The sequence below is a fragment of the Budorcas taxicolor genome, chromosome 12, assembly GCF_023091745.1.
Source record: "Budorcas taxicolor isolate Tak-1 chromosome 12, Takin1.1, whole genome shotgun sequence".
Classification (NCBI taxonomy): Eukaryota; Metazoa; Chordata; class Mammalia; order Artiodactyla; family Bovidae; genus Budorcas; species Budorcas taxicolor.
The window spans coordinates 66,383,737-66,399,017 of record NC_068921.1 but is presented as its reverse complement, the minus strand read 5'-3'; the positions used below and the strand labels follow the sequence as shown (position 1 = coordinate 66,399,017).

General features: G+C 34.5%; 1 protein-coding gene across 1 annotated transcript in view; it reads right to left on the bottom strand.

Moving 5' to 3' along the window:
- Positions 1–15,281, bottom strand: part of GPC5 (glypican 5) — a gene marked incomplete at its 3' end in the record, with an annotated part of 839,344 nt that overhangs the window by 42,388 nt on the left and 781,675 nt on the right. The window contains exon 7 of the mRNA XM_052650326.1: positions 9,276–9,432. Within this exon, the coding sequence (XP_052506286.1) occupies positions 9,276–9,432 (157 nt within the window). The remainder of the gene's footprint in view (positions 1–9,275; positions 9,433–15,281) is intronic.

Below are 15,281 nucleotides of genomic sequence, written 5' to 3'. Positions count from 1 at the left end.
CTTTTTATGTATGTCATTGAATTATTTTTGGTTTCAGTGGGTGGGGGTGGGGTGGGCACTTGTAATGCTGTACGTGGATGAAGTTATTTAATCCTCACGAGGATGCTTGTTGGAGGGTACGGCTATTATCCCCAACCTGAGGAAAGCCAAGCTCAGAACAATTACTTGTGCAAGGTTAAGTGGTAAATTACTTGGTTCAGTGGGTAAAGAATCTGCCTGCAGTACAGGAGACACAGGAGACAGGAGTTCTATTCCTCCTTCAAGAAGATTCCAAGGAGAAGGAAATGGCAACCCACTCCAGTATTCTTGCTGGGAAATCCCAATGACAGAGAGCCTGGTGGGCTACAGTCTAAAGGGTTGCACAGAGTCAGACATGCCTGAGTGACTAAGCATGCACATACTTGTACAAGATATGCATTATTTATACATATTTTTTCTCTTAACCAGTATTGGTAGTACAAATTACTGCATGTGTGTGCCACACACGTGCATGCTAAGTTGCTTCAGTTGTGTCTGACCCTCTGTGACCCTGTGGACTGCAGCCTGCCAGGCTCCTCTGTCCATGGGGTTCTCCAGGCAAGAATACTGGAGTGGGTTGCCATGCTCTCCTCCCGGGGATCTTCCTATCCAGGGGTCGAACCTGTGTCTCTTAAGTCTACCGATATTGGCAGATGGGTTCTCTACCACTAGCACCACCTGTGAAATCTGAATAACTGCATACTCAAACCAAATGACCACACAGAAAGAACATTTCATGGTTTCTTTTGGCCTACTAAATTAAATACAAACGCCTCACTCTTGAACTCAAAACTGTTGTAACATTTTAAAACTCATTTTTAGGCTTCTGATAGTTTTTTTCAAGCAACTTGAATAAGTTTGTTCCTTCTTAAGCATGCTCCTTACTCCCTCTTCCTACCCCACCCTGTCTTCATTCATGGAGTCTGCTCTCCATAGGATACCTTCCATTCCCTACTGTCAATGGCAGAAACCAAATAATGTGTCCACCTAGTCAAATGCTACTGTCTCAAAAACACTGCAGTCAAATGTCACTTTTCCAGGTTGCTCCTTCCCTGTCTCTGCTACAAAGTGTTTTCTGACTGTCCCATGTAGATATCTTCCTTCCTTTCTCTTAGTTCACATAAAACTTTGATTTCTCTCTGTTGGAATGTAATGTGATACGTGGGAAATTGCAAGATAATCCTTTAGTGTTTATTGCAATCTGAAGGAGCTGATGAAGATACAACATTTTGGTTGAGATACCAAACAAGATAAAGTTTTCTTGAAGCAAATGTAAAACTGAAACCCTCAGACCCTGAGAAAAGATGGAAGTGCCTTTCCTTTGGTGTCAGAAAGTGACTCACTTTGCTGTACATCTGAGAGAAACACAACATTGTAAATCAATTATAATCCAATAAAAATGTGAAAAAGTAAACTCAAGGCTTAAAACAATCAAACTGAAACTGATATAAAAAGTTACACAGGATAAACCACCAAACCAGCCTAATTGTTATAGTCCCTAATTTCCTAGTGCCTATAATGTTTTCTGGTAATGCTAATTTATAAATGTGGTAGTGTTTTATAAGAGTACATATTGCTTTAATAGAAACTAATTTTAGACATGCTAATAAGTAAAGGATGTAATAAACAAGAGTAGGTAGTTTTCCTCCTCATATATGGTCCTTGGAGTCTTCCAGGTGGTGTAGCAGTAAAGAATCCACCTGCCAGTGCAGGAAACACAAGAGGTATGCCTTTGATCTCTAGTCAGGAAGATCCCCTGGAGTACGAAACGGCAACCACCCCAGTATTCTTGCCTGGGAAGTCCCAAAGACAGAGGAGCCTGGCAGGCTTCAGTCCATGGGGTCACAAAACAGTTGGACATGACAGTGACCCAGCACACACACACAGTGTGGTCCTTAGACCAACAACAATCATCATCTGGAAGCATGAGGAAATGCCCCAAATGAGACCACCTGTATTGTACTCGTATTCTTTTTTTTTACCTTTTTTTTTTTTAATAGGAGTATAACTGTATTGTAAATGTTGTACAACAAAGTGAATTAGACTCAATATAAAAAGAAACCCAATTAAAAAATGGGAGGGAGACCTAAATAGACATTACCCCAAAGTAGACATAGAGATGGCTAATTATTAGAGACATGCAGAAGAAAACTATGAGTTATCACTTCACACTGGTCAGAATGGCCATCATCACAAAGTCTACATACATCACTAACTATTAGAGAGATGCAGATCAAAGCTACAATGAGGCACCACCTCATATTGGTCAGAATGGCCATCAACAGAAAATCTACAAATGTGCTGGAGAGGGTGTGGAGAAAAAGGAACCCTCCTACATTGCTGACGGGAATGCAAAGTGCTACAGCCACTATGGAGAACAGTATGACGGTTCCTTAAAAAACTAAAAACAGAGTTACCAAACACCCTGCAATGCCACTCCTGGTCATATACCATGATAAAACCATAATTCAAAATGACACATGCACCTCAATACCCACTGCAGCACTATTTACACACTTCTATTCTTAACAAGAGTCCCACAAAATTTATAAAACAAGAGAGTGTGAGAACTTTAGAGCCCAGATCACATGCTGTATTATTTAATTATTTAGAGTTAGATGAGCCCTTAATTGGTCAAAAAGCTATATGAAAATATTCTTTCCATACAGTTAGAGATACAGAAGTCTTTAAAAAGCTAAAAATATAACCAGCATGTTTTTGTATTTTTATCAGTGAATTCTGACTGAAGGGAAATATATAGCTATTTCAATAATCATTCTGTTTATTTGCAACAAAATGATACAAAAACATCTGGATATGGTTATATATGAATATGGTTTGTTTCTAGTTATAACAACAGCTACATGACTTTGAGCAAGTCCTGATCAAGTGTACCTGAGGGTATTTTCTTCAGATTTAATTTTTTACTTTCTCTATTGATCATGCAGTCATACTTAGCATTGTGCCAGTCAAGACAGGCTGTAATTTCTTTATGCCCACTGGTGTGGTATAGACTAAGTTATGGGATTTGCAGAATAGTTGGTTGATCTGGGATGCATGCTAGCAGCTCTTTAAGCTTTAATTAATGAATCTCCCCTCCTCACCTCAGTGATTCAACATCAATTCTGTGTTTAAGCCAAGCAATGAAAATCATTTCTTAGGCTTTGAGGGACAAACCCTTTTATTTCAATTCTATTATTTAAATCCATGACTGTGACCTATAGCTTTTAAAGAGAATGAGAGATGACTTCAGATGAATCATCAAGTATCCAGATTCTATTATATAGTCTTGCTAACAAAATAGCAAGCAGCCAGGATTAATCTCAATTATTTAGAAAACAAAATGGAAATGCATAATCAGAATAATATCCATAATATGATGGATATTAATATATCCATATATCCACATAATATGCATAGATATAATACATCCATAATTAATTAAAATATGTTTACCTACCTTAGATATATATTTCATTTGTCTTTAGTATAATTCTCATCAGTAGTATAAAAACTGGTAGATGATAATTTCCAAGTGTTCAAAATAGTGAACACTGAACAGGATCAGAAAGTGTTTCCTCATTAATTTCTCTACAGTTTTATCATGACCCTTTAGTATGAGACATTTGTACAACATAGATCAAAGTGTACAGTCATTATTCAAGAACACTTTAATTGCGTCACAAAGATTTGAGTCCAAGCATCCTTAAGGTCTGTCTAGTCAAGGCTATGGTTTTTCCTGTGGTCATGTATGGATGTGAGAGTTGGACTGTGAAGAAGGCTGAGCGCCAAAGAATTGATGCTTTTGAACTGTGGTGTTGGAGAAGACTGTTGAGAGTCCCTTGGACTGCAAGGAGATCCAACCAGTCCATTCTGAAGATCAGCCCTGGGATTTCTTTGGAGGGAATGATGCTAAAGCTGAAACCCCAGTACTTTGGCCACCTCATGGGAAGAGTTGATTCATTGGAAAAGACTCTGATGCTGGGAGGGATTAGGGGCAGGAGGAGAAGGGATCGACAGAGGATGAGATGGCTGGATGGCATCACTGACTCGATGGACGTGAGTCTGAGTGAACTCCTGGAGTTGGTGATGGACAGGGAGGCCTGGCGTGCTGCGATTCATGGGGTTGCAAAGAGTTGGACATGACTGAGTGACTGAACTGAACTGATCCTTATATGTGTGCTTAGTTACTCAGTTTTGTCAGACTCTTTGTGACCCCATGGACTGTAGCCTGTCAGGCTCCTCTGTCCAGGGGATACTCCAGGCGAGAATACTGTAGTGGGTAGCTATTTCCTTCTCCAGGGTTTCTTTCCAACCCAGGGATTGAACCTGGGTCTCCTGCATTGCAGGCAGATTCTTTACTGTGTGAGGTACCAGGGAAGCCCTAAGTACCCTTATAGAGATGATATATTTTTAGCTTGTGCTCAGTCACTCAGTCTTATATCACTCTTTGCAACTCCATGGACTGTAGCCTGCCAGGCTTCACTGTGCATGAGTTTTCCCAGGCAAGATACTGAGTGGGTTCCCATTTTCTTCTCCGAATTTCTTTCTTTTTTTTTTTTAGCTTAACTGATTAAACAAATGAGAGCTATTTAGTTACTTTCAGCACAGTTTCTTACATTTGGGATAATTTATTAATGGGCTATTTATCAACATTTACAAGGTAAACTAAATATATTTTATTTAATCAAATTTGATGGAACTTGAATTTTAGAAACAATACACATACTTTCAATATGCATATTTGTAACTTATTAATATAAAAATCTTATGTGCTTGCATTATCTGTTTTGCATAATTTAGACTAAAAAGAAAAATCATCAGCTATTAATAAATACTATAAAATATCACAAAATGATTTGTACAAAATGAATAATTACAGTTTTAGTAGTTCAGGAAAATACAGATTTCACTAAAGAAAATGTAACCTGGAGCATTTTTTTTCTCTTTTGAGTTCTCCCTGAACCTCCATGTCTGGCTGAGATTTTGAAATAAAGATGATTTGTGGTAAAAATAAGTTTGAGGAAGCCAGCAATATTCAGGCACTTTACAATCTTGCATTACTAAATAAATCAGCATGCTTTATTCTTCAGTGGCTAACAGAGTATCATTTTCATTTTACTTTGCACGTGGAATACACTATTCTCTTCCAAGGTCACTGTTAGTATCAGGCTGTAGATGCATTTGTTAGAGGCTTATCTAAGGTTCGTTACTAAGTGACAATCCAAAGCACAATATAAATAACTGTTCTATTTATTTTAGGCTATCAAAGATCAAAGAAGAGTTGGTTTTTTTTCTAGCTCTAGTTACTTAATATTTCAATGTATTATCTTTTCATTTCCAAATAAATCTCATTTAAGTTGAATACTTTCAGATCTCATAAACTTATTTCCTGATCTGATATAGGGGAATGCTTTATAGCTGATAGGGCTAGCAAGGGCAGGGTACCATATTATTATTGGTATTATGACTGAGTAAGTGGTTTGTGGAACAGAAGGTAGTTGAGAATAGGGATGATAAAAGTTTGAGACTGAGTCCTGGCTTTCTCAAATATATAGAATTTGGTATGATGATGAGAATCTGTAAAAGAGAAAAGGAGAAACAGCCCAGAAGATAAGAAAAAATGAATGGCAAACAACCTTTCTCAGGAAAGACTTTTAATGACTGAATGAATGGCTATCAGAAGGGCTTAGGGCTTAATGCTGCACTGGGACCCATAATCATGACTGTTCTTCAGAAACAGGCTGGTATCATTATCAGGGGGAAAAGTTATTGGAATACATACTTAATCACTTTTGTTGTCATTTATAGGCATCTCATTTAAGGTAAAATTATTTTCAAAACTGCTAATGATGCAACATAATATTGTACTAGCAAAATAAATATGACAATAGACAGATTATCTCAGTTAATTTGAAGACTTGAAATCACTCTACTGTTTCTCAACATTTGATGCCTGAAACAAAATCATTTTATCTGAGATTGCTACTGTGAACCATCTTATTAAAATAAATTTGATCATGGACTGTGTATTGTTTGTTAAAAGCAGTGTTTTGTTGTTGTTGTTTAGTTGTTAAATCATGTCCAACTCTTTTGTGACCCCATTGATTGCAACCTGCCAAGCTCCTCTGCCTGTGGGATTTCCCAATAGTATTGTTATGGCAATTTAAATTATAATACCACATATGGCAATCAAAGCTACTGCAGATTTTCAAAACTACATATGCATAGTTTTGCTACAGCCTCTCTTTGGTGGCACTTTGTTTTTTAACAGTTGGATATATCAGAATTGGGGCAAATATTAGAACAGTCAAATAGTTGAAAAAGTATTGATGGTAGTGAGAGTAGTTTTGCTCTGCATGCCTACAAAAACAGAACTTGTTTTCCACCACCCCCACCCCCAACTGGTATTTAAAACCTGCCATCCCTTAGCTACTTTGAAAGGATGCCAAGTGTCCAGGATGAGGGGAAATGAAGGTTCAAAGACATTCCAACCCTGCTATTTGAAGGTACTAGTGAAATAACCATATCTACATATATGAGTCAAATTCAATACAATAAAAATATAGAACACATTAATGTAATCTTAGGATACTTAAATCACCTACTAAAATAAAGTACTTTCAGTTTCCTAAAAGTGAACACTACATACCATAGATTTTTTTATTAGAAATATGTCAATTGACTTTTAGTAATGTTTAACAGGTGTGATACAAATAGAGGTAGTTTAAAAGCTAAATATTGTTAAATCACTTGATACTGTTGATGAGAAAAAAGTGATACCTAAAATTTTGGTGGTAAAACTTTCCACATTGAAATATATAAGCCTTTCTTGCCTGGAATAAACATTAACCAAAACAGAAACAGAAAATCAGTTCAAGTGATGGTTACTAAGATATTTGTCAACTTTGAATATATTCATAAATGGAGTAAAATCATTAAATTTTCAAGACATAATATTGACATTATTCCTTGTAACTATATGTAGCTATAAATAAATATATGCCTGTATATCTTTTTGTAATCAGATATTTTTGAAGTCACAAACTGTGTTCTACTTGTATTTTATAAAGAATAAACATCACTGTGAGGAAGACATAACGGTGTATTTCAAATTCTTAACACAAATGACACCTTGTAAACTTTCTAGAGCACAATATTTTTAAGACATTAAGACCGCCTAAAACTATGGCACAACATGCTTTAGTGATATATCAAACCAGCCAAACACAGTTAAACTATTATGGTGCTTTATAAAAATAGAAATGTGACCTACGTTTTGCTAGTTGCTGCCGTCCCTCTTTATTTCAGCAGGCTATCCACTGTGGGTTCCTAACCACTTATTAAAAATTGAAAGCCAACAGCTATAAACCTGTAGAAATATGATAGGCAACGCACTTGCAACAGATGTGGATTTTTTTACTGTTTGCCTGGAGTTGCTGAAAATCATCTATATCTTAAATCTCCCCAATTCGGATGGATAGTTGCTTGTACCATACCTGTCCCTTTCAGTAGTAATTGAAAACAGGATTTTAAAGTAAAAAAATTCATTCTTGCCACCTTGACAAGTTCGGTTTTGTGAGAAAATTATTAGTAGTTGAATATCCTCTACTGTCTCTACTTCTTGTGTGAAATAAGGCAAAAGGTTATCTGTTAATATATAGCAAGTTCTCAAGCTTATAAATAACTTCAGGAGTGAAAAATCCCTGTAAAAGGCTAATTCCACACACACGCACATACATACAATTTACAGATTAAGTTTTAACCTAAGCTATTTTTCATAATATTTTTATGCTTTAAAACCCTGCAGTGTTCAAATGACAGGGAAATTATGGTACATATAAATACACAGGATCAAATGAAAATGAAAGACTGTTTAATATTATCCTAATAGATATGTATCATAATTCCAAAATACAATGGAGGGCTTTTTAACTCTTAATGAAAACACTTTTTCTAATTTTTTGTTTTCTCTTTTTTGGGACAAACAACAGAAGACAAGTAACAAAAAGAAATTAATCTGCTAAATGACATTAACACTAATAAGAAGAATACATATCCTTACTGCTCCTACATGAGTAGAAGAAATGCAATTTTCACTAGGAAATTGTACTAATACATCAAAGAGTTTTGTGGTCCTTTGTTCAACTGCTATCAAGTGTACTAAATCCCAACTATTTACTTTCTATGTTAAATTTATTACTCTTTCTAATAGGAAAACATATTTCTTTATACTGTCTTGATCTTGTACCTCTTCTGGCTTCTATTCCTTTAAACAATGTATTTGTTTTACAAAACAAGATCTTGGAAGGAAGGGGTGTTGATGCTTGAGGCATTAGAAGTGTTCTAAATTTACTACATGAGAACTGAAAAGTAAATGAACTCTTCTCCCACCAAAGTCAGGAAAGGACATTTCTAACAGGTACAAAGTTGTCAGAAATATCACAAAGCCCATTGTGATTTAGAGGGAGACTATCAGGGCAGGCTCCAGATAGGCCTGCACAAGTCCAGAAGATTATTTTATAAAGTAACCCCCTTTAGTATGACCTGAGTTAAGTGAACAGTTGAAAGTTAGACTAGATCCCTCATTTTGTATGTAAAAAGAAGGAAAGGTAATTTATTTGGTGATTTTTTTGGTTGTTGTTATTTGGTCATTCTATCATATGTAATAGCGACTAGTCCAGCAAGACCAGAAATGGTTTTCAAACACATAAAATCAAAATAATGTGAATGATTGATGAGATTTTTTTCAGAAGAACCCAATCATAGGAGTTAAATTCAAGTATTTTCTCACCATAACTAGCCATATATTTAACCAATTTCTTTGTGATCTGAACATGATGAAAACCTAATAAAATTTATATAATGTCATGATAATATAATACATTAGAGAACTTTAATATTCAGCATGGCTCACCTATTCTGGTTTCATGAGTATACATTTAGCATCCATCATCCTAGTTATTCCATGTCCTACAGATTATCCCACTTTAAAACTACGAATTCTCAGAACTAATGATCATTCACTCATTTTACTCAGGAAAACTGTAATTTCCATTTAAAGTCATTGGTAAAAAGAAACAAGTGCCCAAGAATATATAACCCAAATAACAAAAAATGGCTTTGTTTTCATTTCCAATTCCTCTTGCCTTTTTCTGAATTCACTATCACTATTTCTTTATATTCATAGTAACAGTTCTCCTTAATTATATTTCAAAATCAGTCCTTTAGAAATGGGATTAGAATCATGCACTTACAGTCTGTGATTTTTAGTGTCCTCTTGACTTCTCCACTTCCTGAGCCCCCACAACCATCTTCATCATCACAGTCCCCGCTGACCTGTTCGGCCATGCCACCACCACTGCCCATGTGATGTTCCCACTTGGTGGGTTTGGGTGACCTACCCTGTAACAACTAAATATGGATACCAAAAACATTTATTAATAGAAAGTTCAAATCATCTAAGGATGCTATTCAACAACATGCAAAACTTATAATTGTTTTCTTATGTGGATACACTATTTTGATGTGGACACCTTAACAAATCAAGCATGAAAGAAAGAGAAAAAACTACTGACATAATAATAAATAATGGGCAAGGTCTTACAGCTATGAAGAGCTGCAATCTGCCTATTAGCACTGTGATACAGTTTTGGAAATCAAATAAAACCAGATCTTCTTTCTCATGAATGCTTTGGTTAGAGAATCCCGTTTCTGAGTACACAATATTAAAAGCAGGGTAAATCAAGCTCCAGCACAACAAAGCTCCCTCTGAAGAGTATTGGCTGGTAATGTACTGTTTTACAAACCAACAGTCCTAAATTTCTCAAAAAAGAAGACTGCCATTCTTCTAAAAAGACTCAATGAAAGAAATATATATCTTGGACATGTACATTTGTAGTTTTATTTAAACTTTATGGGTTAAATATGCACACCAATGTATATGGAACAGAAGAAAACCATGGAACAAAAGACTTGGGTTCTAATTCCATTTATACAAATTACTCAAGAAATTTAACCAACTTTGTTTCTCAAGAATTTCACTTACTTTGATGAGCAAAATAAATAGAATAGCCATTTCCCCCTATAACATGGGGAAAGTAATATTTTGAATGAAACTGGACATGCCTGAACTCCTTTTCCAAAAGGTGACGTTGTGAATAATGGAATATTTCGCTTAAAGCTAAGACTGAGTAACATGATTTGGAATGTGACATTTACACCTTAAGGCAATTTTGGAGGATCCATGACCAAGCGTGAGCACTGGAAGGTACTGCCATGTTATGAATGAAACATATTACAGCTGAATGGTTAATGGGAATTCAAGTTTTCAGCGTGTTTTATAAAAGTATTAGGGTGGCTGTTTCTAAGAGCTTTTCAGAGATTTCAAATTTTCAATACAGAGATCAATTGTATTGATTAGCAGAAAATAAACACACAACTCAAGGAGAGAATTTTATACTGAAATATATAGAGTAAAATATCCTAAGTACGTATAAGATAAATATGTTTAGCATTTAAAGAACACTAACATTAAGCAACAACTTTGACAACTGATTAACTTTCAAAATTAAAAAATAAAATTGGGTCACAAATTCTGAAATATTGCAGCTCCTTGAGATTTATTTTCCCTGAGAAAAGTGAAACGTTAAAAAAAATTGAAAATAATTTTAAAATTTTAACCAGAATTTATCCTATTGATCAGCATTTCCCAAACGTTAATAGGTGTTACATTTTAAAAGAAAGCTTCTTTCATGGTCAGTAAATTTAGAATTAAGTTAAAGAAAGTTTCGTATTGTATTTAATGTACTGATATGTATGCTACTGCCCATAGGGAGATATGGCAATGGGAAAATACAGATTTGTAACAAAGTATATAAAATTCAAAAATCTGAAAAAATAAAGGAAAGATAAAAGGCATTATTCTATAAAGATAAAATTTTAATAATTAAATAAAACTAATTATTAAATTATCATTAAATAAAATATTAAAAAATTTATATGAACTTCATAAAATATTGCCATATATCATTTGTTATTTAGCATTATCACAAAGGGCTGAGATTCAGAGGTTCAACATACTCAGATTTAGATCCTGATTCTGACATATATTAACCATGTGACATTGGGCAAATTCCTGAATAACTTAGTTCATTCAAAACTAAAATAAAGACAGTAATATACCAGGGTTATTGTTCTTATTAAGAGAAAAATATATATAAAGCATACTGAATGGTGTTTGCACATTAAAAGGTAATGCATTTTGATAATTATTATCTTTGTTATTATACAGTCTATTGCAATATTGCTTAAACACTTAGATTCATTAACTGAAAATATATTTGATAAACAATACAACTATATGACTTACATTAAAATTATTCAAAGTTGTATCTGAAAAGCACAATAAAAGCTAAACTCTCTGATAAGTGTTATTTCTTTTGCCTCTGACACTTTTTCCCAACATTTCCCATTTCAACTTTATTTCCCTGTTACCTAAGTATTCTTCCAATATTTTACTGGGACCTTGGTCAGAAGAAGAAAAAACCTTGTGAACAGCCCTAAGAATGGATAAATCACCAAAGATCCAACCCAATGAATTTGGACTCAAAAATGCAAACAGAAAGATAGCACACGTAAAATAAAACTTACTGCTTTAGGTAATTAGCTTGGGTTGAAAGTAACTAATTGCATTAGCTATCAGAGAATGATTAATTTATTTATAGTGCTGGTAAAAATAATAGATGACAATAGAGAAAAATTATTATTTTTAAAACCATTAATATGTTCATTATACTACATTTCTCCATCACTTCAGTGACACTCCAAGAAACAAATACATCCATGATCCCATTTGATCTATGCTCCAGGTCCCTGTGATCCCATCTCTTTCTGGAAGAGCCAGCACCTCCATCTCCATCTTTTCTGCATAAAATCTCTACTTTATATGTTCATTTCCTTCTTATAAATCATAAACATCCACAAACATTCATTTTCATTCTCACAATTGTAATAAAACTTAATTTGTGAAAATCCTTAACCAATAACCAATCAACAAAAACAATCAGCTTTTCACAGTAAGACCCTTATTCAAAATCCCACTTGTTTATGACTAAACTATTCTGATTTCTTAGTTTGATCATCTTTCTCCTCACATTTCCAAAATAATAAAAATAAATGTTCAGTTAATAATGTAAATCCCCCTTTAGTCTTTTCAGATTCTTTCAGGGAACCCATCCTAACAGATTGCATTCTCATCTGTGTACAGACCATTCTTAATTCTTTATTTGCAACCCCTGTTACTCTTCAGTTCACCACTAAGCAACAGTTAGATATAAAAGGTACTGTACTATTTTGTATCTTAAAATAGAACTATTCACTTCCACTATTCATGTGTCATTACAACTTATCTCTCCAACTCCCTCACTGTGAGGGACATTGGTCTCTCCTGCCTATTACCACCATATTATTTCCCTTAAATCAGTACTTTTACTATGCCATTTCTCTGCCTTAGAACTTTTTGTGACTCTATAGTGTCAAAACCCACTGGTGTCAACTTGTATCCAGAGGAGAAATGCCAATCTAGCTAGATGAGCCACGGAAAGAAGTCTTATGATGAAATGATTGGGAAATGCATACCAAGTCCCCTTCTTGAGATCTATGAACTGAAGGCTCATAAGGAATCTACAGTAAGCAATCTTGTTTAGTTGAGATTCACTTTACATTTTCCAAATTAACATATGCAAATTAACCCCTCCTCTCACACTACAAACATTGACATTGTTTGGAAATGAGTCTATAATAAAAAAGTTCAAATTTTGCCTCCAATCAAGGTCCCATAAAATATACTGTTTCTTAAATTATTATATCTAAAACAGCAACCTCTGGCACCCAGATTCCACTACATAGCATTTTGTTTTTCTTACAGTAATTGTGTGAATTTATTTGCCTGGAAAATCCAGAAGAGCCTGGCAGGCTACAGTCCACGGGGTCACAAAGAGGTGGACATGACTGAGCGACTAACTTTTAGGTTCCTAACTTTGTTTATGCTCATTTTATGTTCTCTTCCTTCTCATTACTATCATAAACAGTACAGCCTGACATCACTAAACTAAGCCAGTCTTTCAAGGAAGAAACCCACATGGAAGTAAAATTGCCTCCCTTCATTCTCATCCTGCCTTGGCTCTGAACTTGCCCAAATATAAAGCTGATGGCATTTTGAATACTTAGACCTTTCCCCTGTCCTGGAGGGTAGAAAGTCAATCAATAAATACATATTTATAGAACTACTACAACAGAGGAAAGGGCATGATTTTGGGTCCCAGCCTCACATTAATTGTGTGCCTTTAAGCAAATTACTTAAGTCCATTAAAACTCATTTTATTCTATTGAATAATAATGCAAAGGAAAGGAAAGCACTTTATAAAGTACTCTGCTCATTTACAGTATTCTGTGCAAGACACAGCATTAAAACTGAGAAACGCACAAAGTAAGGACAGAGTAGAAAAGAATCCAACAACTTTTAGGGTGTTCCTTTTTTCCTCAATGTCAAGCAATTTGTGCAGTCAGCTGATTAGATGAAAATAGTCAGTTTGGATGACTGATGCTTCCTGCCTATGTTTAATTGGTTTAGGAAGCTCATTAGGGATGCTATCTTGGAGGATGAATTTGGTGAGTGGAATATCTGATGACTGTGAGGCAAATGTATTTCCTTCAGCTGGTGAATTAATCTCTCAATAGACTCAATTTGCTTTTTACTAACTGTCTGGCAATATCCCATCGCTGCAATAGCCTTTCAAATAAACTCTGGCTATTGATGGCTTGCATACACATGTTTGCTGTAAAAGACAAACATATTCATCACATTCAACAATCTGTACATGTGAGAGCAATAGAATGTGCTTCAAAATGCAATATACAATGATACAACTCTAAAATATTTCCTCCACCCTTTTACAATCATTTATACAGATATATAAGAAGCAAATATATGTTTAGAAAACATTGGTCATCATAAAAAGTATGTTTTAGTCATCTGTTCAAACCTAGACATGGTAGAAAGTTCTGTTTTACAATTTTGTATTATTGATGGGCCTGTATGTTGGTTGGTAAAAAAAAAAAAACAAAAAACACTGACAGAAAAATTTCAAAGCAGAAAATAGAAAAATTGTGCTTTCATTTCATCATTAATAAAATATCTTTAAAGGATATATATTAAGTATAGAACAAAAACCCTCTATGTATAAATACATGCAAATATGTACATATATATGAATTTAATTTTGTTATAAAGCAATTGGTATCTATACTTTCATAAAATTGAAGTAAAACCTATAAAGAAATGTATGGGAAATAGAAAAACTACTGAAGTGTATAATATTTAAAAACTGGAACTCTGATTGAAAATTTCTTATGATGTATTTTCAAAATTTATCTTTGTAACATATTTAAGTTAGACATATTTTAAATAAAAACTCTTTATATAAAATGCTCTCACTGTTTTGCAATTGAACTTCCCTTTCCTCAAACCTCCAGTTCTGTTCCCATCCACCCCCTCAACCCACTCTACCCTATTTCACCTTTGTCATTTATACTTTTTCATCTTTTAGATGTTTCTCTTATATAAAACATTTCTGCTCTTTCTCTTTCAAAATTAGAAAATATTTTATCCCCCAAACCTAAATACTACAAATCTTCAGATTATATTAAAGATTATGTTTTCAAAAGCAGTTAAACCTTTATAGACTATCCTACCTAAAAAGCCAAACACATTCTACAATATGTCATGTTATGTTAACTTGACCAGACACAGAAGTCATTTCTGTAGGATTTCTTGTCAGTGTTTGCTCTAAGTTTGAGGTTTCTCATCTCAGCTTCTGTTGCACTGGTAATTTCAAAGGTCACTGTTCTGTGACATTTGGTTTGTGCAATGCAGTCTGGCAATTTATAAAAGTCTTGTGATTTTGTAAATAGAATACTGAACTTAGAAAAGGCTTACTACATTCTTTCTTGGCCTCTTAAACTGTAAAGAAGTCATTTGTTCTTTTTCCCTTAAGAAAATTCTATGTATTTCCCTTCCACCATGCCTGACCCTTACCTCCAGCTCAGAATGAGGCCAGTTTCATTTTCTGAGCCGCCATAACAAAAGTGACCAGATAAGTTTATAACTAATGTGTGTCTTTGTCTAAACTCTAAACTAGATCTCACAGGAGAGTTAAAACTAAAAGCTGGTGAGTTAAGTGCAGGAAGAGAATGGAACAGTG